This window comes from Balaenoptera musculus, chromosome 8 (genome assembly GCF_009873245.2).
Source record: "Balaenoptera musculus isolate JJ_BM4_2016_0621 chromosome 8, mBalMus1.pri.v3, whole genome shotgun sequence".
Classification (NCBI taxonomy): domain Eukaryota; kingdom Metazoa; phylum Chordata; class Mammalia; order Artiodactyla; family Balaenopteridae; genus Balaenoptera; species Balaenoptera musculus.
Window position 1 is genome coordinate 343,122 of NC_045792.1, and position 26,239 is coordinate 369,360.

Sequence of the window (26,239 nt, forward strand, 5' to 3'; positions counted from 1 at the left end):
GCCAGGGGTTCAGAAAATAGAAAAAAAATGTTTTCTTAAAAAAATGAAGTCCCGTTGATGTCCTCAGGCCACCACTCTGAGTCAGAACTCCAAAAGACCCAGAGCTCGCAGACCCGCCCTGAGAATTCCCGTAGCCCGCATTGCCGGTGGGAAGCACGTGTGAACAAGGAGCCGGGAGAGGAAGAGCTGCTCACTTGGAGTCAGCACGTGGCGACTCTCCAGAAAAATAACCAAAATAGTCGCGTCAAACTAAGTCAAACTCACAGCATCGGCTGTTTTACTTTTTATTTTTAAAGGTAACAAACAGGTTTATAGATCAGATATTCATTCATTGGCATATCTTATTTTTGAGTGCACTGTGTTAATGCCTTAAATATAGTGTATCCGAATTGTAGGAAAACGCTTGACAACATCTCCCTTCAAGTCACTAGAACAAGATGCAGGATATGGCTTGTGTCAGAACAGTCCTGTGGGCCCTGGGCCCTCACCCCCTCCAGATCCTGTACTCAAGTTGCCGAAGAGTCTTGAGCCAAGAAACCAAGAACAGGGGGAATTCCTGGGACTAAATGAGTGCAATGTCAACCCTGGATGAAAAGAAAGTAGAAAGTCCTTGTCCTTGGAAAAAGAAAAAGGAAAACAGATCCAAGTTCAGATGAGTAGTCAAGGCCTCTCACCCCAAAGGCACGTCGCTGGGGCTGGAAGGGGCCTGTGTGTTTGCGAGGGATGTACTGCCTTCAGTGCTGGCCTTGGAGCCGCCAAAATGCCACTTTTCAGCTCAGCCTTTGGAAGGCTGAAAAGCCAAGATCTGATTCAACAGCATTTCGTTCATTAAGAAGGACTCGACAACGTTTACCGTCCACTGTGTGCTGAACACTGTTTCAGGTGCTTGGGAGGTATCAGTGCACAAAACAGACAAAGATCCCCTCCCCCTGAAACTTCTGTTCCAGCTGAGGAAGAAGGATAACAAAAATCAACAAATGAATTCGTAACTCATAAAGTGTTCAAAGGTGATACTGACCCCAGACTCTTTAATCAACAGAAGTTGATGAGGCCACACGAGGAGTTCAGGCAAGGCTTGCACAGGGACTCCTTCTGCAGCACAGGGAGCGAGAACAAGTAACAGGTGCCCTTGCTGCTCCCGGAGGGGGGCGGGCTGCTTCCTTAAATGGGATGAGGATGGGGCAGGTCCAGGGGTTCTGGCCTGAGGGGGGGCTTAGGTGGTCTGCCCGCCCCCTTGGTGCTGTGTGTACAGGGATCACACACTGGACTCTGCTTTTGCTCCGGGCACCTCAGAAGTGGCAGTTGGGTTTGTGGCCTTTTTGTATCTTGTGGTTGATAATTTGCCCCCCTGCACAGCCCTGCACTTATTTTTAGTCCCTTATAGTTTCTTTGTATCTGTTGTTAGAGATGTTTGTCCAGGTGCAGGTCCTGCAGCAAAGGGCCCAGGGCCCAGCCTGTCTCAAAGGTGGTAAATCCAGAGCATAAAGGAAGCGGACAAAGGAAGGAAGACTGGGGAGGAGGGGTGCGCAGAGCAGGTCTCACAGAGAAGGCATCGCTGAGCAAAGATCTGAACGAGGAGCATTACCTGCCTGCAGGTGCCGAGGAAAGGGCAGCCAAGCAGAGAGGACCTCGAGTGCAAAGGCCTCCGGCAGGGGTGACGCCCGGCATTCCAGGACTGCAGGGGATGGGGGGAGGCAGAGGAACCAGGGCCAGATCAGGCAGGCCTTCGGGGGCAGAGCTTTGACTCAATGAAACGGAACCAGGGCAGGCTCTGGGTGTGGCATCCCTTATGCTTTAAAAGGTCACTCAGGTGCCAGGAGTGGGCAGCAGTGGAAAAAAGGAGACCAGGCGGGGGGTGAGGGCAGCTACCGCAGAGGTCGCATGCCAACTGCTGCGGTTCAGACAAGTGGCAGCTGGCGTGGAGAGGAGTCTGGATTCCTGGACCGTTTGTGGGGTGAGAGAAATCAAGAGGACTCAAGAATGACTCCATCACGTTGGAATGCCAGTTTCTTTTCTAGAACAGAGAGGGGGAGGCGGTGAGGAAGTAAAGTAAAAAGGCCATTGGTTTTGCCTGGCTTTGGCCAGCCTCCGGGAGGGGATGTGTTAATTTCTTCTTTTCCGCAGCCATTCACAGGTGGGCAGGGTCAGATTGTCTCCCTGTGAGCTGAACAGAGAGGCACTTTAGTTTAACATTCAGGCAGCGGGGCAGAGTTCCCTGAGGCAGGCCATTATGTATGATTATAATAACAAAAGCACCGGAAAGCAAAGGTTAACGTCAAAGAAACAGATGCAACATGGAGTCCTATTTTGCTCTTCCCTGTTACAGCCTGAGGTGAGGAGGCTGGAAGGGTCAGCCTGTCGGGGAGTCCCAGAAGCCCAGCTCGGGCTGGGGGGGGGGGGGGTTGAGCCATCAGGGAGACGTGCAGGTGGAGACACCACATAGGACTTTGGTGACTGTGATGCAGGCAGGTGGGGGGTTGGGGAGACTGCAACGGGTTAGAGGAGGCGGAGGAATCTCGGTGGATACAGATGAGTCTCGTTCGTGGATATTTGCTGGAAAAAGGAGTAAATAAATGGGAATGTAGCTGGTGGCTCATGACCCTGAGTCGAGGGTACTGCCCTGTTTTCATTTCCATTTCAGGTGGGAGAAACCACGGCATGGTACACTGACACGATCGTGATCAAAGAGAGTGAAAATCACTGAAGCAGGAGAGACCGTGGGGAATTTCTGGAGCTACATCCTGAGTAGGTGCCATGGATGGGTTAGTGGCCTGTGAAGGGCAGGCTCTGGGGTGAGCAGACACGGTCACTCAAGACATCATGCTTTCTCGGCGACAGACAGATTTCAAATATAAACAGTGTGACGCTATCAGAAATGAGATCTAGCCTTGTCATTTGAATTTGTTGTTAATATCTGAATGTATGCATCTGAGATGTGACGTAAAGTGAAAGATTAAAATTGTATTGGGGCTTCCCTGGTGGTGCAGTGGTTAAGAATCCGCCTGCCAATGCAGGGGACACGGGTTCGAGCCCTGGTCTGGGAAAATCCCACATGCCGCGGAGCAACTAACCCATGCACCACAACTACTGAACCCATGAGCCACAACTACTGAAGCCCACACGCCTAGAGCCCATGCTCCACAGCAAGAGAAGCCACTGCAATGAGAAGCCCTCGCACCACAACAAAGAGTAGCCCCCGCTCTCCACAACTAGAGAAAGCTCACGCGCAGCAGTGAAGACCCAATGCAGCCAAAAATAAAATTAATTAAAATAAATAAAATAAAATTGTATTAAGTTGAAGTAAAATAAAGCAATGATTAACGATTATTATGAAAACTCAATATAAGCTACTAAAACAATTATTAAGAACTTTCAAATACTTAAGCACATGGGGAAATACACTGACAGCTAATAAGAATATTAAGAGAGTACACTAGCTTTATAAGGGTAGGAAGACTATGATATCCTCTTTGAACCAAGAATAGATATATGAAATAGATATAGCTAAATGTATATAAAATAGATAATTTTTAAATATAAAATAGTCATTATATACTTACATAATATATAAATTTTAAGATATTGATAATAATTAAGGTATATTTTAAAAGATTGTTTTACCACAGTTTTTATCATTGTTGAACTGCTTGATGTATACCATTCCTATCATTAAACAACATGCTTTTTATAAACTGGATTTAATTACTTAATTTCATTCTAGCTGTGAGTCTTGGGAGAAAAGATCTTCTTTGAGAATTCTTACTACCTTGAAATTTCATGAGGAGAAGGAGTTCCAAGATGACATGCAGCTACATCCATGAGGAATCGTCTTCGATCCAGACAGAATAAACATATGAAAAATAGATGCAAGTGTTCAACAAAAAGCAGGCACATTTTCTTCTCACTGAACAAACTGCAAAAGGACAGCTTCTCATGGTCCCTTAAGACAATTTCTTATAGCTGAGTTTACGGAGTCTAAATTAGAAGTTTCTCAAAACAGTTCTTACCTTGCTATTCTCAGTCGTTCAGCTGCTGAAGGATTCTTAAAACCTGCCCACATTATGACTCTCAGGTGCCAGGTTTCTTCTACAAGACATGTTACTGAAAACCTTTTTCCTGAGTTTATATTTTGCTACACACCAGTGAGTGATATTATGAAATATCTATATTTGGTATCTCAGATATCTGTACATACAGAAACAGTTTTCTCTCTTTTTTTATATAAATTTATTTATTTATTTATGGCTGCATTGGGTCTTCATTGCTGCATGAGGGCTTTCTCTAGTTGCGGTGAGTGGGGCTACTCTTCATTGCAGTGCGCAGGCTTCTCACTGCGGTGGCTTCTCTTGTTGAGGAGCATGGGCTCTAGGCACGCGGGCTTCAGTAGTTGTGCACGTGGGCTTAGTTGCTGCACGGCATGCGGGATCTTCCCGGACCAGGGCTCGAACCCGAGTCCCCTGCATTGGCAGGCAGATTCTTAACCACTGCGCCGCCAGGGAAGCCCAGAAACAGTTTTCTTGAAGTTCAACAGCGTGATAGATGAGTAATGAATTTAAATGTTTCTCCTCCATTTTGGTGCCATTAAAGCTTTAATACCACACTTTACAGATAATAGTAGCAACATAGGATGTACAAACTGTGAATGGTTTAGTTTCTTGAACCTGCTGAGGAAGGAACAGGGTGACAGTGACATGCTTTGAGGGGAAAAGTTGTCCTGACGTGAACCTTGTAACAGGTTATTTGTGATTCTCAGAACATACGAGACCATTTGACCCTCACCCGTGTCCCTCCCCTGAAATGCTGTCACGTCCTTCTACGCCGGGCGGACAGGTGGTTAAATTGTTCAGGACGCCTTACTGAGCTCGTGCTCTGTGCTGGGTGCTGGGGACACACTGGTGGACAAGACTTAATTCTGCCTTCATTCAGGCACTGGGGTTCTGGAGGGACATGGGCCCTTGTCCCTTACATCTTTTATTCCTTCCAGTTTTATTGAGATATGATTGACACCAGCACTGTATACATTTAAGGTGTGCACCATAATGATTTCACTTACATATGTCATGAAATAATGACCAAAATGAGTTTAGTGAACCTCCATCACCTCGTATAGTACAAAATTAAAGAAATAGAAAAAAAGGTTTTTTCTTTGTGATGAGAACTCAGGATTTACTCTCTTGACATCGTTCATATATAACACACAGAGTGTGTATTTGATATTCTTGATGTAAACCTTCCTCCTGAAAAACTGCCTGTGGATGAACTCCAACAAGCCAAGAAGGGTGTCAGAACCCAGTCCTACCACCTGGGGTTGTCTGTGGTGTGGATGTATGGCCCACGCTTATTCTTCTCAAACACGATGATCTAGGAAGAACAGACGGGTTGCCAGTAAGAAAGGGTGAGCCCAGTACAGAATCAGAAAGACACTGCGATACGTATTTTGGGAATGAAGTCAGATCGGAGCGCTTATGAGCCGTAAAGATGGGGGTGGGGGCCACGCACCTCATTGTCCCCTGGCTGGAGCCAGGCACCAGGAAGGTAAAGGGTCTCCTGAGGCCCAATGTTCCAATATCGCCCAAGGTTACGCCCATTGATGAACACAAATCCATAATGCCAGCCCTGGAAGGGAAGGGAGCTTGAGGCACAGGAACAGATTCCCTCTGGCAAGGTAAGGCCTAAGGCTTTGGGCAGCGAGGGCACGGCTGAGATGCTCGGAGGCACTGAGCGTGGAGGTGCGTTCAGAAGGGGACACATCCTACCAGTCCCACCTGCCACCTGGTCGACGGATGGCAGACAAGATGCTGAGGCAGTGCGGCGCCTGACCTGTGACAGATGGTGCCGTCTTTTTCTAAAAAGCAGCTCTTCTGCTTCCAGAAACAAGTACTAGGCAATAGAGGTGAACACTGCTGCTGACAACAACCATAAAAGCTGCACATTTTTCTAACCTGCTTGCAATCCAATGAAGAAGTACAGGACCAAGGCCTGGGCGAAGGCATGGAAGCAGTGTTCCCACTAGAGGCACCTGCTTGTCCAGGAGGAGGAGGCTGAGGAGCCGAGCAGAACTGTCAGAGCCTCACACGTTTAGATGCCACCTGGGAAGACTGGGTGTCGGGAACCTCAGTAACTAATCTGCACTCTCACACGTTTAGATGTCATCTGGGAAGACTGGGTATCGGAACCTCAGTAACTAATCTGCACTCTCACACGTTTAGATGCCACCTGGGAAGACTGGGTGTCGGGAACCTCAGTAACTAACCTGCACTCTCACACGTTTAGATGTCATCTGGGAAGACTGGGTGTCGGGAACCTCAGTAACTAATCTGCACTCTCACACGTTTAGATGCCACCTGGGAAGACTGGGTGTCGGGAACCTCAGTAACTAATCTGCTCTCTCACACGTTTAGATGTCATCTGGGAAGACTGGGTATCGGGAACCTCAGTAACTAATCTGCACTCTGTGTTGGGACCTGTTAGGGGAGGCAAAGACTGGGAGGGGTGCTGACAGTATTTCATTTTTTATCCCAACAGTAATTTTATGGTGTTTGCCTCGTGACAATTTATTGATCTGTACGTTCATATTTTGTGCCTTTACGTTATCCATGTGTGTTTACAAACAGAAGATATACTAGGTAAAAAATAATACCCTCCCCCAAAAAAGGAAATTGGAGAATACAATTTATGGAACCATCCCATTAGTGTAAAAAGTGATTGTGCATGTGTTTAGGCAAAGGGACACATGGAACCATGCAAACTCTTGGTCGTGCTTAATTCTGAGAAGTAGAGAGGAATTGGAGGTGGGAGAGGGTTGGAAAGACAGCCCTTTGCTCTCTACATCTTGTTAGTATTCGAATTTTTCCATTGTGCTTTGATGTATTATTTTTTTAAACAATGATAAGTTAGGAGGACTGAGAAATGTAAACTTTAGTTAAAAGTGAGGAAGAGAAAGAAAGGCAGAAAGGTGAGTGTTCCTGCCAGGAACACGATGGCCTTGCTCCCAGACTCCTCCCAAGAGAACAGGTGTTGGGGACCCCAGAGCAGGGGAGGGCGCCCACTCACCGGGAGCGTCAGGAAGGTGTCCTGGGGAGAAGAGCCCGCCTTCAAGGTGCCCAGGTAGAAGGCAGGGCCCAGGGAGTGAGTCGGGACAGGCTTCCAGGAGACAGAGCGGAGCCTGCAAGAAGGCCACGCCTTGAGGGAGAGGAAAGCCCTTTCCCAGCTGCAGTCCCCACACTGACCCCAGGTTTCTCGCGCAGGGACGAGGATTCTGCAGCAGGGAATGTGCTAGGCCAGAAGCACTAGGCTGGAATCAGAAGCCTCTATAATCCTGAGTCCCTCACTCCGGGGCCCTGAATCTTGGCCCCTCATCTGCAAAGTGGAGAGTTGGAGACCTCAAGCTCCCTGCCCTCCAAGGCTAGGGTTAGGAGGGTTAGGGTTAGGAGGGTTAGGGTTAGGGTTAGGAGGGTTAGGGTTAGGGTTAGGGTTAGGGTTAGAAGGAGCATACCTCTCGAAGAAGCTCATTTTTAATTCTAGAGAATAGATGGTGAAACTCTGCAGGGGAATGTTATTCAGAGTAACAGGTCCAATTAATCCTGCAGGGGGGAGGGAGGAGAGAGAAGAGGGACGGGACATTCTCCATCATCCGGATGCAGACTCGTAGCCTGGACCCCCCTGTGACCAGGGCTCGTCCAGGAGGGAATAGACTGGTCTGACCTGCACAACCGAAGGTCTCCATACCAACAAGAAACCTCCCCTCCCAGGTTCAGAACTTCCCCTAAATTCCCACAAGGGGACCAGGTCCTGCTCCGACAGCCAGCACCCTCCGCCCCGGGGAGCAGGACATGGCAGGACAAGGGAGCGGGCACTTGCACCATTGGTCCCAGGACTCAGGGGCCCTGTCACTGCCTGGGGACCCAGTCTTTCCTCCCAACTCCACCCCCAATCTTCAGGTCCAAGTCACCATGAAGAGAGGTCATGGCCTGTTTCTTAGGCCCAGAGCCCACCTTTCTGCTGATTTTGAATTTTCCATGAAAAACTGATGCGTCCTTGATTCTCTACCAGGATCCTTAGAAGTTGACATTCCTGCTTGGGACAGACCAGTTCATGGGGACCACAAGGCCACGTAGGGCTTTTACTCTGGAACCCACTCTTCTCGGAGTCCCAGATGGCAGACAAGTGAATGGGAAAAGAGGAGGCCCCAGTGCCCCGGGGCCCCCACCAGAAGGACCCCGTGGGTTCCTGCTCCAAACTCTGTCCCGCCTGGTCTGCCTTCAGAGAGGCTGAGGGACTCAGCTGTGCCTGTGGTCAGAGCCCGGCCAGGCGCTTGGCGGGGGAATTCCATCCACACCGAAGTGGATGCTGTAGCCCCGGATGCACCAAGGCCTGGGAGAGGCCCTAACGCTTCCTGCCGGGACCCTGAGGCAGGCACGACGCCCAGGGGCAGAGGTGGGGACAGGACGGGTCTATCTCAGGAACAGGCCGTGTTTGCACTTGAGTCCGTGGTCTAGGGCAGCATCTAGATTTCTGAATTACATACCGTGATTTTAGGAATGTCTATGTTCTGAAAACCATCAGCCAGAATTCCGAAACTTGTCTCATTCAAAAACACCTGCGAAAGAAGAGCCGGTGTCAGATGGGTAGGTCCAAGGGGCAGAAGGGGGCAGGGAGGCCTGGATTAGGGGAGGTGGCTACGAAGGAAGCCACCAGCCTCGGTGCCCACGGGCAACCAGAAGCTGGCCCGACCCGGAGGCCCCTATAGACTTAAGTCATGGTAAGTAAATCGGGTCTCTTTCATCCAGCTTTACATCCCAGTCAAGCCTCATACACAGAGGTGCTTAAAAATGCTATCAAACAGCGAAGTGGACCAGCAACTGACCGCTCACCCCCGCGGCGGAGTTGGGCTGGTGTCCTGCTTGCGACCAGATGGCCCTACCCCACCTGAGCCATGTCCCGCGCGTCAGCGTGGAGCCGGCCCCCGGAGCAGATGGTCGTCTCATAAAGCACGAGCCCATAGGACTGGCCGTTGCCGTTGTTGATGGGCAGGTTCTCCATGTTGAGTGGAATGTTAGAGATGACCGGCTGGGAGACGGACGGGGAGCCAGGGGTAAGAACGGGGGCCTTCTTCCTAAGACCCTGGGCATGTTTTGTTGGCCCTCCTAACGGTCCCCAAAAGCCCTTTGGATGAGGAACTGAAACAGATGCTGTGTGACGACGCCTGTGCCCTAGTCTCCACTGACCAGGAGACTCGGGATGGGGTGGGTGGTGAGAGGGCAGGGTGGCCACTGCTCTAATCCTGAATCAACAGAGTAAACAGCCGCGTCCTAGCGCAACTGTGGGCCAGCAAAGAGGGCGCACTGAGCAAATATTTATTTCACATCTGCAGCGTGCCAGGCACGACTTCTTATTGGAAGGAGGGTCAGTGGAGGCACAACAATGTGAACTCAAGATGACATCTTCCAAACAATGTTCACCTTTTCTTCTGCAGGGACACAGAGTCTAGTCCTAAAGGGAGAGCAGGGACCCACAGGGGTTCAGCGATTCGGCCTAGTTGATGGTGAAGAGGAGGCGGAAACCGCGTTTCACGGTTCCTGGCTTGGTAGCCCTTTCCGTGGGGACCGCGCGGCCCAACTCAGGATGGGGGGGTCATTGGAGCTGGGAGCCAGGAGCCTCTCATGTCCTGCTTCTCCCCACCCCTTCTTGTTCTTCAAGTTCAAACCCCTTCTCGATCCGCCCAGAAGGAGCTCCTGGCTCTCGCCCCCTAGTTCTAAATGTGGACAAGATGCAGAGGATTACATTCACGCTTCCCACTAAAAACCCCTGAAGGGATCTCTGCTCTGTGGCCTTGGCCTGTCCCCCCCACCCCCCCGTGTCTCCAGGGGCCACCCCGCTCCCCCAGAGCCCGGGTGTCACTCACCCGATTCAAGTACTGCAGGGCATCCCACAATGACAAGTAAAGGGATGGGTCCACGGAGGGGTACACAGTCTTGGGAGTGGGCTCCGGTAAGAGGGGCAGAGGGGTGACTGCAAAGAAAATGGGCAAGAAGCTCCTGGAACGTCCCCTTCCTTCTCCAAGCCTCCCCATCCTCTCCAGGAGCTCTTGTGTCCCGGGGCCAACCAAAGAGGCGGGTCCTAGGCCAGCGCTTCTCCAATAGTGCTGAAACTCTGGTGGGACTAAGTTGAAGCCACTTTGTGGGCACAGAGGGCTGATGGCTACAGACCCCACAGGGGTCTCAGGAGCAGGACCTCTGCCTGACGCCCTTTGGCGATGCCGGTGCTGCCAGACTTCCTAGCACATAGTAGGTGGTTTGTTAATTTCAATAAATACAATTCATTAGGATGACTTTTGCTGTTGTATATGAGGGTATCATGTCACACATCATGCTGAGAGCTTTATAAATAGTAACTTCAACTTCACAATCACTATAGGAGACAAGGACCATTGTCCTCATGTTTAGAGAAGACACTACAGCTTAAAGGGCTTTCAAGTTGGAAAGCCAGGATTTGAACTGAAGGTTGCCCCTGCCCTTACGAGCGCCTTTAAGCTTCTGCTCACAGGGAACCCTTCCCTTTCCTCCCCTCCCGCTTCCTGAGGAGGGCCACCCCTCCAATAAATTGGCAGCTGAGTACCGAGGATGTATTTAAAGAGCTCTTGGAGCTTGAAGTACTTGTCTGTGTAGTCCCCAGCCTCTGTCAGCAGCGCGTCGTAGTCTGCAAGACACCAGCCGCCGTCGCTGGGCAGGGGACACCCCACCACGAGCTGGGCCAGGGCCACCGGAGGGGGACGGGAGACGCCTTCCTGCTGCTGGACCAGGCTGGGGTGCAGGGGAGTAAGGCCACCCTGGGAACATTCCCCACAGCCCTTCCTGGGGGTCCGAGGCTGCCACGACCCTGGGCTCATCCTTCTGCTTCCCTTCGTAGTGGACACTCTCTTCTCCCCTCAACCTGACTGCGCAGCGGGGCCTCCGGTGCCCACACGGCAACCACCACTGGATTCTACTTGGGGAGGTCTAGGTCAAGGGCTCAGGGTACGGGTGAGCGGAGCAGAGCTGGAGCTCACAGGCAGCCCCATCCACGGCAAGGACAGCCTGCTGACGGCATTGTGAGCATCTCAGAAGGAAGATAAAGAGATAAGAGAACACTCAATGCTCAGCGTAGATTATGGGTCAAGAGCCCCATAATGCCAGGACGTGTTTGTGGGCCTCCCCGGTAAAGCCACAGGACCCCCGCGCTCAGATGGGACCCTCCCAGCAAACACCTGCCATAGCTCGTGACAACGCCTCTGTGCCTGTCAATATGTGTGGCCCCGTTCATGAAACCGAAGTTGGTTCCCCCGTGGAACATGTACACGTTGAAGGAGATCCCCAATCTGATAAATTCAGACACACTGCTTTTAATCTCTGCAGAGGAGGGAGATGAGAAATAGAGAACATTAACACTTCAGAGAAGACAGGAGTCTCTGTGAAATCTTCTCCTCCTCAACCCTGCCCCACAGTAAACTCAACTGTTTTGTCCTTCAACCTCCATGAAGATTCTCACCAGACAATAGGTAGAACTGACCAGAACTGCCCTAGGAAACCAAGTCTTATCCATACCAAGAGCCTTTCAAAAATCATTTCTCCCAGAGTATGTACATGATTTGACTCCAAACTACATCTATTAAATAACAGCCTGAGAACCTCTATGTCACTTAAATATCTAATGTTCATTAGATGTTTTGAAATTGTAGAAATAATTAGTATACCCTTATGACTACCTTGTAGGGTAGTATCTCTGGAGCCACTGACTTAGACCACTGCAACAGTCCACAGTCTCTAGCCACAGAGGCACTCATCTTTGTCTCAAGGTCACCTTTGCACTGGCCGTAACAGGCATGGGCTGGTTAAAGGTTAGTTAGAGGTGGGATTCAATGCTGGCTGTGCTCCTTGCATTCCGTCAGATCTTGTTCAGCCTGTCTTCTCTCTCAGAGCCTCTGCTCCCGTATCTGTTAAATGAAGGTCCTATTCCTACTACATCAAGGATGGATGAGAGACTTATTGATGGTGGCATATATGTAAGAAACACGCACAGTGCCTGATATACATGTGGTCAGAAACCGTCATTTACTGGTGATGGTCCAGAGATATTTTTGTTTTGTTTTGTTTTTTATTTTTCAGCCCAAAGCAGACTTTTCTCAGTTACCCACTACCTTTCAGTGGTTTTCTTTATTTCTGGTACAAGTGAGCTTGCTTTTATAACAGCCATAGCAAAATATAGTTAGTAGAAAAATCCTTTTGTTGACAACCTCTGCCAGGCACCATTCTGGGCAGTTTACGTGGATCGCCACACTTAATCCTGACAACAGCCCTACTGGGGAGGGGTGGGCCACGGAGGCTCAGCAGGGGGGTCACCCCCACTGGGGCTGCAGAGCTGGGGCTGAAATCCTTGTCGCTTTGGCCGCAGGAGCTACGACCTCTCTCATCTCCTGATAATTTCTGCCCCTCAGCAGACATCTCCAGAGCACTGGCTTGTGCATTTTCCAGAGATGATTAGGATTTTCAGCAAATGCATGCCCTTCTTCAGAGACCCTTCCCGGGACCCCCACGGCTGGTCTGCCCCTGCCTCTTCTGTCATTGCACCTGCTTTTTTGCTTCAAAGCACTCGTTGGGTGGGGAACTCTACACTGATTGTTTACTTCTTAACTACCTGTCCATCCACCAGCTGACAAGCTCCCAGGGTGTGGGAGCCAGGTAACTTGTACCCCCAAGTGCACCCTCAGGCCTGGCCATGTCCCTGGCCATAGTAGGTGCAGGTCAGAGAGCTGACTGATGAGCAGAGAAATGTGTGAACGACCTCTGACTCAGGACCGCTCCACTGGGTCAAACACTGCAGAGCACTCACCTTCCGCATTTCTCACCATGTGTTCATTTCCCCACGTGTCGAACCAGCCGACCCAGTATTCCATGATCAAAATGGGCTTATTGCTCTAGGAACAAACCAAATCAAATACTAAGTCTGACAAAAGGAAGAAGAAAAATCAGAAAAACTGAATACAGCAAATGAGTATTTGAGGAACTCTCGCTTTCCACTTTTCCCAACTCAGCGCTTACTCCCTGCATCCCCTCACCCACTACACCTTTGCTACCATCCACAGCAGTGGCTCCTCCTCTTCCCCTACAAGCTCAAAAATACACCATATGTACCTTAAAACATAGGAACAAAAAGAAACATAAAATTTCGGGGGCTAATTATCCAAGAAACTAGAAATTTCTTGGATAACTGAAATCTAATTCAATAAATTAGAAAAAACAGGAAAATAAACCAAAGAGTACAGTAAAGGAAATAATAACCTGATGGTTATTGCTGAGGGCATCTTGTGATCATAATAAGAACCACAGGGGCCTGTCCTGCTACTGCACTAGTTATCGATTGGCTGAGACCAGCACACAACACAAATAAACAAATCTACTATTTTATTTAGAGATATCAACACTCTTCCCTTAACAATTGATAGAATAAGCAGGCAGATAATTAGTAAGGATAGAGATTACCTGAACAACATCACCAAACAACCTGACCTAATGGAAATGTACAAACAAATGCAAAATACACATTCTTCCAAAATGTACATAGAACATTTACCAAGGATGACCATATTATAAGCCATAAAACAAACCTTAACAGATGTAAAAGAAGAGAGATCAAACCAAGCATATTCTTGGATTTTCACAGTATTGAAATAGAAATCAATAACAGAATGATATCTAGAAAATCTCCAAAGACTGAGAAATTAACCAACATGCTTCTAACTGATACATGGAATAAAGAAGACATCTCAAGGGAAGTTTAATGTTTTGAACATTTTTTAAAATATTATTTGAAAATAAAAATGCAGCATTTCAAAATTGGTGGGATGCAGCAAAGCCAGCACATACAGGAAAATTCATAGCACTAAATGCTTATATTAGAAAAGAAGAAAGTCTCCAATCAGTAACCTAAGCTTCTACCAGGAAAAAGAAAAACTAGTAAAAGTAGAGTTAATTCAATCCATTAAGGAATCAGAAGGTAGAAAATATTAAAGATCAGAGCAGAAATCAATGAAATAATAGAAAACAGAAAAATAATAGAGGAAAAAAAGTCAAAATCTGGTTCTCTGAAAAGATCAATAAAAGTGATAAGCTTCTAGTCATACTGACCAAGATTTAAAAAAAAATACACAAAATTGCCAATATCAGGAATGAAAGAAGGGTCATCATTACTTACAACAAAGACATTCAAAGGATATTAATGGATCATTACAAACAACTCTATGGCCATGAATTCAAAACTTAGGTGAAAAACGATAGAATAAACCCCTGAAGGACACAAACCACCAAAACTCACTTAAGAAGCAATAACCTGAATTGTGCAATATCTATTAGAAAAATTAAATTCCTAATCAAAAACCTTCTAAAAAAGAAAACTTCAGGTCCAGATGGTTTCAACAGTGAATTTTACCAAACAGTAAGTAAGAAATACTAACAATTCTACACAATCTCTTCTAGAAGATAGAAAAGGAGGGAATTTTTCCAAACTCATTTTATGAGGCCATCATGACCCTAATTCCAAAATCAAACAAAGATGTTTCAAGAAATGAAAACCAACAATCAATATCTCTCATGAACATGGAAGCAAAAATTCTCAACAAAATACAAACAAATTGAAACCAGCAGTATATAAAATGAGAATACATCACAACCAAGTGGGATTCACCCCAGGAATGCAACACCAGGCCAGCATTCAAAATCCACGTTAACTGTATTAGCACAGAAGAGGAGGTGGGCCTGGTCTGAGGTCATAGGTATGGCAGCAAAGACACAATCCACTCCGCTGTCAAAAGAGATGAAGCAGTGATTCACGCTACATATGGATGAACCTCAAAGCCATCAAGCAGCATGAAAGACTGGATATTGTAGGATCCCATGTATATGAAACATCTAGAAAAGGCAAATTTATGGAGACGGAAACCACATGAGTGGTTGCTAGGGCCAGAGGTGGGAGGGGGATTAACTGCATAAGGAAACCTTCTAGATTGTGATGATGGTTGTAAAACTCTATAGATTGAATTGTACACTTGCAGTGGGTGGATTTAATGGTGTATAAGTTGTATTTCAATAAAGCTGTTTTTAAAAGGAACGAGAAAAAAGAAACAATAAAGGAGACACTAAAAACTAGAGATAGCCATGGTGCCGCCCCTGGCAGAGCCCCTTCTTTTTACTCGACAAGAACCTGGGCAGAAATTGGTGAGCAAAGGAAATAAGAATCATTCATTCTTTGATTAAAACTGTGGAGGAGGGGGGAAGGCTGAGGGGAGGGTGCTGTGGGGAGGAGAAGAGGGGGGTTGGGCCTGGAAAGGGCATCCCAGGCACAGCAGGCCTCGAGGGCACCAGGGGCTTGGACAGCATCGGAGGCACAAGGGAACACACGCGTGTATGAAGCAGAGTTGGTCCGGAGACCTGGGTCCCCGCTGTGCTGGGAGAGAGGATGCCATCCTGGTAATCGTGTCCATCCATCTCCGTGACTCTCACGGGGTCACCCATGGAGCAGAGCTACTCAACGAACATTTGGGGGAGACTTCATGGTCAATGGCCCTGCGTCCCCATGATCTGCAGAACCTGTGAACAGGTTGCCCTAGCAACCCGGCCACCTCCCAGCCCGTTCACTTCCCACCCCCCTTCCTCGGGGTGTCCCCAAGAGGCACTCCACTAACAGGTGACACCCACTCCCCGTGACAATTGGCATGAGCTCCCAACTGCTTTGAAACCACTGAGGCCCCAGGGCCAGCCCCTGTTCTCTTGACCACCACTGCCCAGGCCGGGCGGTCTCCTCCTTACCTGCACCTTATAAAGATGCTTCAACGAGTCCTCGTTAAATGTCTTTATGTTGATGGTGGCCAGCACTGCAGAGAGAGGGGTGCTGCTGAGGCCCCTCGGTCCCCGTCAGGGGGGAGGGGCCAGCCGCAGAGGGAAGGGTACCAGGACCCCGCTGCATCCCTCTGTACAGGGTACAAAGGGCTGCCACACTTGCCCTCACATCGCTGGGCACTTCAAAGACAACGTGAGGGAAGGAGGGCAGTTCAAAGTAGCCATGTTTTTTGCAGAAAAGTGGAACAATTCAAGGTCACACGACTTGATTAAACCTGGGAACTGCACGCAGGTTTCCTGGTCCCAAGGTCAGCATACTCTCCACCACATGATGGTAATGTGGGGACATGCCACTGAGGAGGAGAGGACATGACAGATGTCCCCTGGACTCCCGGGGGTGCTGCCACCTCAGCCACTTCCCTCACTGTCGTGACCTCATGATTCTGTCCTGAACTGTTCGGCTACTTTACTCCCAGGACACGAGCAGCGTCCACAGTGAGCCTCAGGCTGTGGGATCCAGGGCTGGGCTCTGCCCAGGCTGGCCTCCTGCCACAGCACCATCTTCTGCTTCTCCACGAGGCTCCTGGTGCTGGTGGAGAAGACCTGACTCTAAGCCATGCCTGGCACCAGCCCAGACTCTTAGCCACAGAAAAATTGGGAAAGATGGAAAGGTGCCCTGAGGACAGAGGCTCTGTTGGAAGATCTCAGGAGTGGGGACCAGGGAGCAAGCTGGCCAGGTGCCACTACCTTTGACCTTGGGTCCTCATCATCGTGACATCAAACCTCTGGGGTCCACTTCAGTGCACACGGGAAAGAGAGGTATCAGGGATACACTTGGTCTTTCTGCAGCTCCTTCAAGATTCAGAAGTCCAGCTCAGAGCCTCAGTTCTCCCTTAAAATAAGTCTAAATTCATACCTCCTTTTATGTGGCCTCTCGCTACTGCATCTGCATTGTCTGCGGTCAAGAGCAGCTCCACAATCCCTCTCCGCAGCAGGGCCTGTTGAGAGAACTGGACTAGATGAGCCCACCTCCTTGCTCCCCTGGGAAGAAGGAAGTACAAGGAAATTAGGAAATATATACACCTGGGCTCAGACGGGCATAATGGGAACTAGACAGGAAGGCACAAATCAAGAGTCTGCCCTGGTGCAGCTCAGCAAAATGGGGGACTGTGGTCTCTGACCAGCCTGGTGTCTTTCCCGGGGGTGACCGCACAGCTGCGTATAGACTCTGACACCCCATGGCCATGGGCCCCAAAGGAAAAGCACAAAGGTGAGTTCACAGGGGAACCCGGAGGAGGGTCTACAACCAGGGGGGAGAGAGAGACATGTAGATAAACAGATGATAGATAGATAGATAGATAGATTGATAGATAGATCAATAAATGATAGATAGATAATAGATGATAGATAATAGATCAATAGATAGATGATAATAGATAGATAGATGCTAGATAGATCGTTAGATGATATAGATAATAGATGATAGATAGATAACAGATCAATAGATAGATGACGGATAGATAATATCGATAGATGATAGATAGATAATGTATAGGTAGGTAGACAGATGAAGATAGATAATATCGATAGATGATAGATAATAAATTGGTAGATGATAGATAGATATGATAGATAGATGATAGATATGATAGATTGATACATAGATGATAGATAGATATGAAAGATAGATGATTGATAGATGATAATAGATAGATAGATGATAGGTAGATGGATGATACATAGATATATGATAGATAGGTAGGTAGATATATGATAGATCAATCGATAGATGATAGATAATAGATCAATAGATGATAATAGATAGATAGATGATACATAGATATATGATAGATAGATGATAGAGAGATAGCTAGATCGATCGATAGATGATAGATAATAGATAGATATGATAGATAGATGAAGATAGATAGATGATAGATCGATAGATGATAGATAATAGATAGATGATAGATAATAGATTGATAGATAGACAGATAGTTAACGGGGTGGGGGAGGGGAGAGAGAAAGTGAGAGATCCATAGACACACAGACGATAAACCAGAGGGACAGAGAGGGGAGACTTGGGAAGGGGAGGCCGAGGCTGCAGCCCCTGAGAAAGACCACAGTCACAAACCCGGGTCCCGTCCGGACACTCAAGGAAAGAAGGAGGCCCGCCGGCCTCGGGGAGGCGGGGGAAGCAGGGGTCTCATCTGAAAGTCGTGTTCACTGAGGGACCAGGGAGCAGACGATGGCGGGGAGCCAAGGACCCCGTCTGTGTGTCTTACGTGCTCACTGAGCCAGACCTGGGCCTGGAGGGAGTCGAGGGGCACGTTTTAAAAATCGAATAATTAAAGTAACGCTGAATGAGATGGACCTGAGAGGTCTGAAGTGATGTCCCCGAGCCATGCTGGGGAGGGAAGCTTCTCACACACCACGTGGGCTGCAGAACCACGGCTGCAGGGCGGGAGCCAGGACGGTGCGGAGCCAGCCCTGCCCCTCTCTCTCCCCTCCCCAGTGCCCCCGCCCAGGGGTCTCTGTGGGCAGAGCACATGGGACAGCTGCCCCCACTTAGCAACCTGGGTGGGTCCGGTTTAAACCAGAACTCATCAGCTTCCTGAACGTGGGACGCTGGGGGCTGGGAGGGGCCTGACCCCCCAGAAAGGACACCAGGCAGGACGGCAGGTATCCCCTGGCCTGAGACATGCCACCCCACCCACGGACGAGCAAAGGCAGCAGACGAAAGAGTATTCACACCACAGGTCAGAGAAGGGGGCGCTGTCACTCGGCCCAGGAAGCACTATTTATTACTACGGGTGAGGACTCACCACCCCAGCTTTCACGACAACCGTGCGTCCCAGAGACGGGACAGAAAGGAACAACCTTTTACCCTCATGTTTCACCTCATAACAATGCCATTTGAGCCCTTCCTAGTCACTCTGACCCTGTTGTGGCCTCACAGGGACACTGAACTGGGTCCCACGTGGTCCCGCCTCCTCCAGGGTCCAGCACGGTCACTGTGTAGCAGGGACTCACGTGTAGGCTGTGAGGGAGGTGACCACGGAGCAGAGCCAGTCTCACCTGGTGAAGGTAGGGCATGTAAGCCTTGTCCTTGTAGAAGGAGCCGTACTCATTCTCCACCTGCACCGCGATGACGGGCCCTCCCTTGCGGTACTGGGGACGAGACAGGCAGATGGGCAGGGTCAGCCTCCCAGGGAAGCCAGGGGCCTGGGCGTTGCTGTGACCGCCCTCCTCCCCATGCGGCAGCCACTGTCACCTCCAGGCCCTCCGGCTACTGCCAGCAGTCCCACCTCCCTGGTCTTCATGCATCAGCCGCTGCAAGGTTTCCCCTTGATTTCTCATACTGAGTGGCTCCTCCACTGTGAGATCCTGAACCTGCAAACTCACCTGCTTCCACCTTCCCACCTCTTTGCTCCGCGTCGCAGGGGGACGCCACCACTGTGCAGAGCCCCCCCTGCCTCCCATCCCAGCTCAGGAACGCGGCTGTCCGCGCTGGGCCCTCTCCTCCTGTGCTTTCATCCTTCCCTGCCAGACCCGCTGACTCCCATCACCATGGAAACTACCCGGAACCCCCACCCCAGAGAGAGGGAGAGGGTGGAGCGCTGGGTCCTCGCGGACGCCTCCAGCGGCAGGCCCCGCTCCTGAGCGTCCTGTCCACACTCACGGCCTCCGCTTCTCACTTGTACCCACTCCTCAAACCACCCGGTCTGCCACTAAAGCCATCGACGGTGCCCCCAGTCACGTGTTCAATGTGTAACTTAATCTGGGAACGTCCGTCCACTCTGCGTCCACGCTCTGCTCCCGGAAGCCTGTCCGCACCCCGCAGGCACAGTGGCATCTGCTTCCCCACCCCGCCCCTGCAGGGCGACAGCAGCTCTACAGGGAGGCGCACCTTCCTTCCCTACAGCGCACGACGGACGACGGGCACCGGCTCCTGAGCTGGAACCAGGAGAGTGAGCATGTTTTCCCTCACAGCCTCTCCTTCGGCCTCTTTCTAGAAGCCCTAGAAAAGGCTGCGCTAAGATGCGGGTCTAGAATTCAAACTGCAGGCCTGTCAGCCTCTGTTCTCGTGCGGGAATTCTGCTCACAGTGAGCCAGGACAGCTGCTGTCCTAAAGCAAAGGTAGCAAAGCAGGAAACGGTCGTCAGTCTTTACCTGCAGCGGAACCACTCTGGCAATCAGGTGATCGAAGTACTTGTTAATAGCCTCCACAAAGCTGTGGTTGGTGGTCCTCAGCTGCGACGCGGGGTCTTGCAGTAACCGGCTGGGGGAGAAGTGGGGAGAGGGGGCGAGGCTCAGCCGGTGAGGCGGGAGGGAAGGCGCAAGGAGGGGCAGGATGATCGGGGCTCCCTTCGGAGGTTTTACGTCTCCGCCCTCACATCCATGACCTTGGGTACTCAAGGCCCTGAAAGGATGCCAGCTTTCTGGACCAGTCTCACGGACTTGTGAGATGTGGGAGAGATTCCACCTCCACTGCCAGGAGGTGCCATCAGCCCCGTGAGGCTTGCCCGCCCGCATCCTAATGAGAGGTGGTGTAAGCTTTCGTTGAATGCTCTCCTGCATTCTTTTTCAGCTCATTAAAAACTTTTTTTTGAGCACAGCATAGGCTTAGGGACAGAGTTACTTTTCCTCTAAGACCTGGACAGAGAGAAGCTGACAGCCAGACTCGCTGCTTCCCCCAGGTCAGGTGTCTCCTGAGCTGGGCTGGAGACAAGCCCATCCTGGAGGAAAGCAAAGCCTCTCCTGATCAGGAAGTAGACCGTCCACTTGGGGTCAGAGTGTGGACCAACGGGAAGTCCCGTCAGCTCTAGAGATAACAGAAGAGCATCCTTGGATTCTCCCCCTGAACCTTGATTGTCTGACTGAGGGCCAGCATCACAGGGGCAGGACCAGGCAAAGAAAATGGAGCGGGGAGGGAGAGAGCTGAGGGCCTCAGTGCCCCGGAGAACAGAGCTTCTGTCGACAAAATACGAGAAAAACCAGGAGTGGTCCAAACAAGCCCAGAAGTTCTCCCTCCCACTGTCTAAGCTTCCCTTCCCTTCTTCCCACCACAGGAAACAGAGGCGGGCAAAGCTCCCTCCCGGAAAGAAGCACGAGCAGCTGACGCCTCCCCTCCGCCACGCACTCCTGGCTGCACGACCGAGACCCACACCTCATCGGTGAACCAGGGATTCGGGGGCTGCAGCGGCACCGGCCCTCAGCGCTCCACCACCACCCGCGCTCCCTGGGACAACGCGTGCGCGGGGAGACACAGGACACGCCCTGTTCTCCTTAGACTGGACGACAGCGTCAGCGGTGCTCCACTCCGGACACAGCTGAGGCCCCGGCCCCGCTCACCTGGGCAGGCCCCCGAGGTCCATCTCACTGCAGATGTAGGGGCCCGGACGCAGGATCACCCACAGCCCCACCTCCGCGGCCAACAGGACGAAGGCCCTGGGGGGTCAGTGTCACCAACTCTCAGGCCTCGGAGCCGAGGGGGGACGGCCCAGCCCCACCGCAGGGCAGAGCTGCCGCCCCCTCCCCTCGCCCGCCCTCCCCTCCCCCGGGGGGCTGGGGGCGCTGAGGGCGGGATGCGACCCCCCAGCACAGCAGGGAATGCCCAGCCGGGTCACAGCAGTGGCCCCCAGCCTAGGACATCTGCACGGCACCTCTGGGGGCACGAGGACAACGGGCCTCAGACGGGGCACAGGGGTCCCGACGGGGAGCCTGACCCTGCCGGCCCCCAACCCCGGCGGTGGCAGGACCACCCTGCAGAGCAGGGCCCACCTGGGGGATGGGGCCCCTCTGGGCTGCCGCAAACGGGTCTGGGCTCAAGGCAGGCAGGCCCGGGCCCCCGGGAGTAAGGGGGTCATGGCTGGAGAGCGTTGGGGTCCTGAGAACAGGCTGCAGACCCCAGGCTCCCTCTGTACTCACGGCAGAGCCCAGGTGCCCCTGGGGACCCCAGCCACCCCAGGAGCCCCCGCACCCCCTGCCCCGGGCCGGTCGCAGCCGCAGGGGCGCCTACTCCAGGTCCAGGTTCCCGGAGAAGTCGAATCTGCCTCTTTCCGGCTCGTGCAGGTTCCACGGAACGTAGCTGTGGTAGAAAAGTGGGAGCTACAATAAGATGTTTGTATTTCTTTCCTCCGAATTGCTAGGTCAGTCCCAAACCCATGTCAATCCCTGGGAGAGCTCTCTTTTGGAATAACTTGAAGCTTCCACTGGCACGTAGACCTTGTCACATGAACAGTGGTTATTTTCAGTAGTCCCTTTCTCTCTTACCCACTTGTGTTCTAAGCTGCCAATAATCCTATGAGTCTAGATCCCTTGAATTTATGCATAAATTATCCCACTCACCACCCTATTCTTTGTAGTATCTATTAAAAATATAAAGAAAAGGAAAAAACCACAAATGTCTCTATATACCCAATGAATTATTGCTAAAAATTCATCAAAATAAGGATAGAGGAGGAGTTTCTATGAGGCTAATGGAGATAAAATAAAAGAAGGTACCACTTATAGACCTTAGCAAGAAGGACCCTGCCAGGACCTCCTCCTAGGGCTGAGTCTGTAGGGCCAAAGAAACATGTAAAATTTTTATTACGTGCTATGTTTATTAGGTGAGTATCTTTTTTGTGTGTCACCAACAAAGGTTTTGAGGTTTGTGCCCCTAACCTCATGTTTCTCATAAGCCCTATAGTTCTTGTTACACAGTTTTGCAGAGTGCAGATTTTTAAGAGTGCATACGTTGCCTTATGGCTGAACTGACTGTATTTCAAGATCTTTTGTTATGAGGAGGAATAAAAAGTTGGTTTGCACAAGACTAAATATGCCTGGCAAAGTTTATAGCTCTACACTGAGAGAATAGAGTGAAAAAATTTTGCTAAATGATGCTTACAAGTGACTTACTTTAAAGAAAATTGCTGAAAAACAAGTTGAAAACAAAAAGATTGGAAAAGATACGGATGAGGAAAAATTATTCTAGCGCTATTCAATAGCATGCAAAATGGATGTTAAGGCAAAAAAACCCCACAAATAAATGTTAAGAGAGGCATCAAATAAAAGGAATAATCCATCAAGAAGATATGATGACCTTCTATGCTCTTAACACACAGCTTCAAGTAAAGTAAAAGTTTACTGAATCACAGAGGAAATGGATCCATCCACAGTCATAGTGGGAAGAGTTAAAATAGTTCTCTAAGAAACAAAGATACTAACAGCAAAAAAAAAATTGTAAGGATATAGATTTGAACAACACAATTGAAAGGATGGATCCAATAAATACACAGAGAAAGCAGTGGCCAACAATGTCGAACACGTACTTCTTAAAAAACACAGGGAACAGTTGTTAAATACAGAGTAAATCTCAACAAATTCCAAAATCTACATCGAATAGTCCACGATCCCAAGGCAAATGCAACTAAGTTAGAAAATTTCACTTTAAGAATAGTAAAAGCTAAAAGAAATAAAGCAGAAAGCATATTCCCAAAGAGCTGAAATGTTTGAAACCAAACAACTTTGCTACTATATAGCAAAATTTGTGGGAAATATAACCAAAGCAATACTTAGAGGTACATTTATGTCCCTGAATAGATATATTAGAAAACATAAAATCCTGGAAAGAAAATGAGCTAAATTTTCCACTCAGGAGACAAGGAGAAGGGGGAGGGGGGAGAGACAGCACAAAATCAAATAGAGAAAAGAAAATTATATATAACTCAGAAAGTATATAATAGAAAACAGAAAGATATAGGGAAGATGAATAAATCTACAAGCTAGTTCTTTGAAAAGACTAAAAGTTCAGACAAGATTGAGTAAGAAAAAAGGAAAAAGTCCCAAACACACAATATGATGTATAACTTCCAAGAAAGAAATAATTTTTTTTAAGTCCCGGTCAATCCAAAAGAAGAAAGGAAATGAAAAAAGAGCTATAGAATAAAAATATGATATATTCTAGAAGAAACAGAAACAAGAATTAAACAACAACTGTTAAGAGAGTTGTGTTGTCCCCAGAATCTTCACCTCACAATCACAAAAGACAGCAGTCGCAGAGTTTTATAAGTGAATTTTAAGAGATATTGAGGGTAAAGATAATTCTTTTGCAAAATATTTTCAGGGAACAGAAAAAGAGGATAAAATCAGTTAATGCGTTTATTATAAGACTGATTTCAAAACTGAACAAGACACTCAAATAAAATTTTAAGTCAAGTTTAGTTATCGTCATAAATATACGTATTTGAGATAAAACACTAGCGAATCTTGATCCCTGGTCGGGGAGCTAAGATCCCACATGCCTCAGGGCCAAAAAACCAAAACATAAAACAAAAGCAATACTGTAAAAAATTCAATAAAGACTTTAAAAAATGGTCCACATCAAAAAAATATGAAAAAAAAAACCACTAGCAAATCCAGTCCAGCAATCTGTATGTGGGTACTCACAGGTGCATGTCTCACAACCAAGCCAAATTCATCCCAGAGCCGTAGATGGACTCAATATCAGAAAAATTTTCAATGTAATTTACCGCTTTAACAGAAGAGTGAAGAAAAACCGTATCATCCCTTCAACAGATGCAGAAAGGCCTCAATAAAACTCAACAATTATTTATGATTAAATTATTTGCATATTAGATGAGCCAATTATCAATTTACTGCTCTCAGCGTCCAAGCCACTGTTCGGGGTCAGCTCTGCACTAAGGGACGGGCCCTGGAAGCATCCTCTCCCCTTCAGTGAGTGTGATGCTTAGCTTTGCCACATGGGGGCAGTGGGGACACTCAGGCGCAAAGGGCTTCTGCTCTGGGTTTGCATTTCTCTGGTCCTGTGACTGGTCAGTGGTGTGAGGACACCCCACGGTCCCTACTTCTTTCAAAATTCAATACATTATAAGTACCATCCATAAAGACCAATGGAGGGTTAACCCGGAAAGGCAAGGGAACGTAAATCTTTTGGAATGAACATAATGAATACAGTTACAGATGTAAAACTGTATTATGTGCCCCATGGCGTTTGCTAACATGTTTCTGCTCTTTTTCTTTCTATATTGTAAGTTCCAGCTTCTCAGGACTGCCTTTACTTTTTCCTGACGTTAACTAACAAAACCCAACACCTTGACCATAAAAGCAACAGAGCTTTCTAATTGCTGGTGACAAACATCTCATCAAGAAACAGAAAAAGTTTAGTAGGTATTTAGGGACCACTGACCTAAGTAACCTATAATAACTCATTCAGTTTCTGCATATCCCAACAATTAGAAGTTTTTATGTCGAGTGTAATGACATTTAAGAAGACAATATAGGAAATAAATTTATGTTGTTGTTACTTTTTAAAATAAAGAATAAAACCAGAAAAATATATTCTGCATCATAAAATGATGAAATACCCTGCAAAGGGCACTTGGACTTGACAACAAGACCTTACAGGAAGGGCTGCAAAGTGCTGTGGATGTAACCCCGACGCCCAAGCCGAGCCCAGTTTTGAAAGGCAGCCGGGCCTGGGGCCTGCCTGACCCCCCAGCACAGCTGGGCAAGTGCCTGAGTGTCCTCACCTACCAAAGACAGTGACGCCCCTCGCCCCGTGGGATCGCTGCGGGGGGCGGGGTCCCTCCTTCCCAGGGTTTAGCACAGGCCTGGCAGTGTGTAAATACTGCACATGTGTCAGGAGGGAGGAGGTCTGGTGGCTCCCTGTGCAGGGCCCGATGCATTCAAATTTGCAACACTAGTCCCAGCAATGGCAGGGTCGCTACACGGAAGGCTTCCCGGCCATCCCCCACCTTCGAGAGCCCTGTTCCTAGAGTTCCCGCACATCCTTTTACCAGCCGCTTCCAGCGTTTTCCGTCTGGGCTCACCTTCACCCCACCATTAGGGACTCTCAGTTTTTTCAGTTTCAAGACTTTTCTGGAAATAGGTCCCTTATGAAGGGACCACCACTTTCCTCATTCAAATATGGCTTTTGCTTGGGGCATGGTTTTTACTCAACCTGCCGTGTGTGCGCAGGCAGGAGCTTCTGCTCCGTGTGACTTCAGGCCGCCTCATTCCCGTGGCGTGGTCAGGCCTCGAGGCGACGCCGGCCCTGGACCAGCTGGCAGATCCCTCAGGGCAGCGACTACACCACGACCTCCAGGACAGTTGTCAGGATCAAGCGATGTTCTGAAAACGCTCAGAAAATGCCTAGTCATCGGTACACCCTAAGTACACGGCGCCTCTTGTCCCTAGTCGTCGGTACACCCTAAGCTACACGGCGCCTCCGGTCCCTAGTCGTCGGTACACCCTAAGCACACGGCGCCTCTTCTCCCTAGTCGTCGGTACACCCTAAGCACACGGCGCCTCGTCTCCCTAGTCGTCGGTACACCCTAAGCACACGGCGCCTCTTCTCCCTTCTC

The 26,239-nt window shown here is 49.2% G+C and overlaps 1 protein-coding gene across 1 annotated transcript in view; it reads right to left on the bottom strand.

Moving 5' to 3' along the window:
- Window positions 1-4,519: 4,519 nt before the first annotated feature.
- The window catches only part of LOC118898994 (beta-galactosidase-1-like protein 3), a 39,067-nt gene continuing 17,347 nt past the window's right edge, over window positions 4,520-26,239 (bottom strand). Inside the window, exons 10-26 of the mRNA XM_036859876.1 lie at window positions 21,892-21,960; window positions 21,225-21,320; window positions 20,043-20,151; window positions 18,948-19,040; window positions 16,786-16,867; window positions 15,840-15,904; window positions 12,868-12,952; window positions 11,250-11,387; window positions 10,618-10,698; window positions 9,905-10,011; window positions 8,929-9,069; window positions 8,528-8,599; window positions 7,995-8,073; window positions 7,496-7,583; window positions 7,054-7,165; window positions 5,500-5,616; window positions 4,520-5,361 (exon numbers count right to left, since the gene is read on the bottom strand). Of these exons, the coding sequence (XP_036715771.1) occupies window positions 5,296-5,361; window positions 5,500-5,616; window positions 7,054-7,165; window positions 7,496-7,583; window positions 7,995-8,073; window positions 8,528-8,599; window positions 8,929-9,069; window positions 9,905-10,011; window positions 10,618-10,698; window positions 11,250-11,387; window positions 12,868-12,952; window positions 15,840-15,904; window positions 16,786-16,867; window positions 18,948-19,040; window positions 20,043-20,151; window positions 21,225-21,320; window positions 21,892-21,960 (1,600 nt within the window). The 3' untranslated portion in view covers window positions 4,520-5,295. The remainder of the gene's footprint in view (window positions 5,362-5,499; window positions 5,617-7,053; window positions 7,166-7,495; window positions 7,584-7,994; window positions 8,074-8,527; window positions 8,600-8,928; window positions 9,070-9,904; window positions 10,012-10,617; window positions 10,699-11,249; window positions 11,388-12,867; window positions 12,953-15,839; window positions 15,905-16,785; window positions 16,868-18,947; window positions 19,041-20,042; window positions 20,152-21,224; window positions 21,321-21,891; window positions 21,961-26,239) is intronic.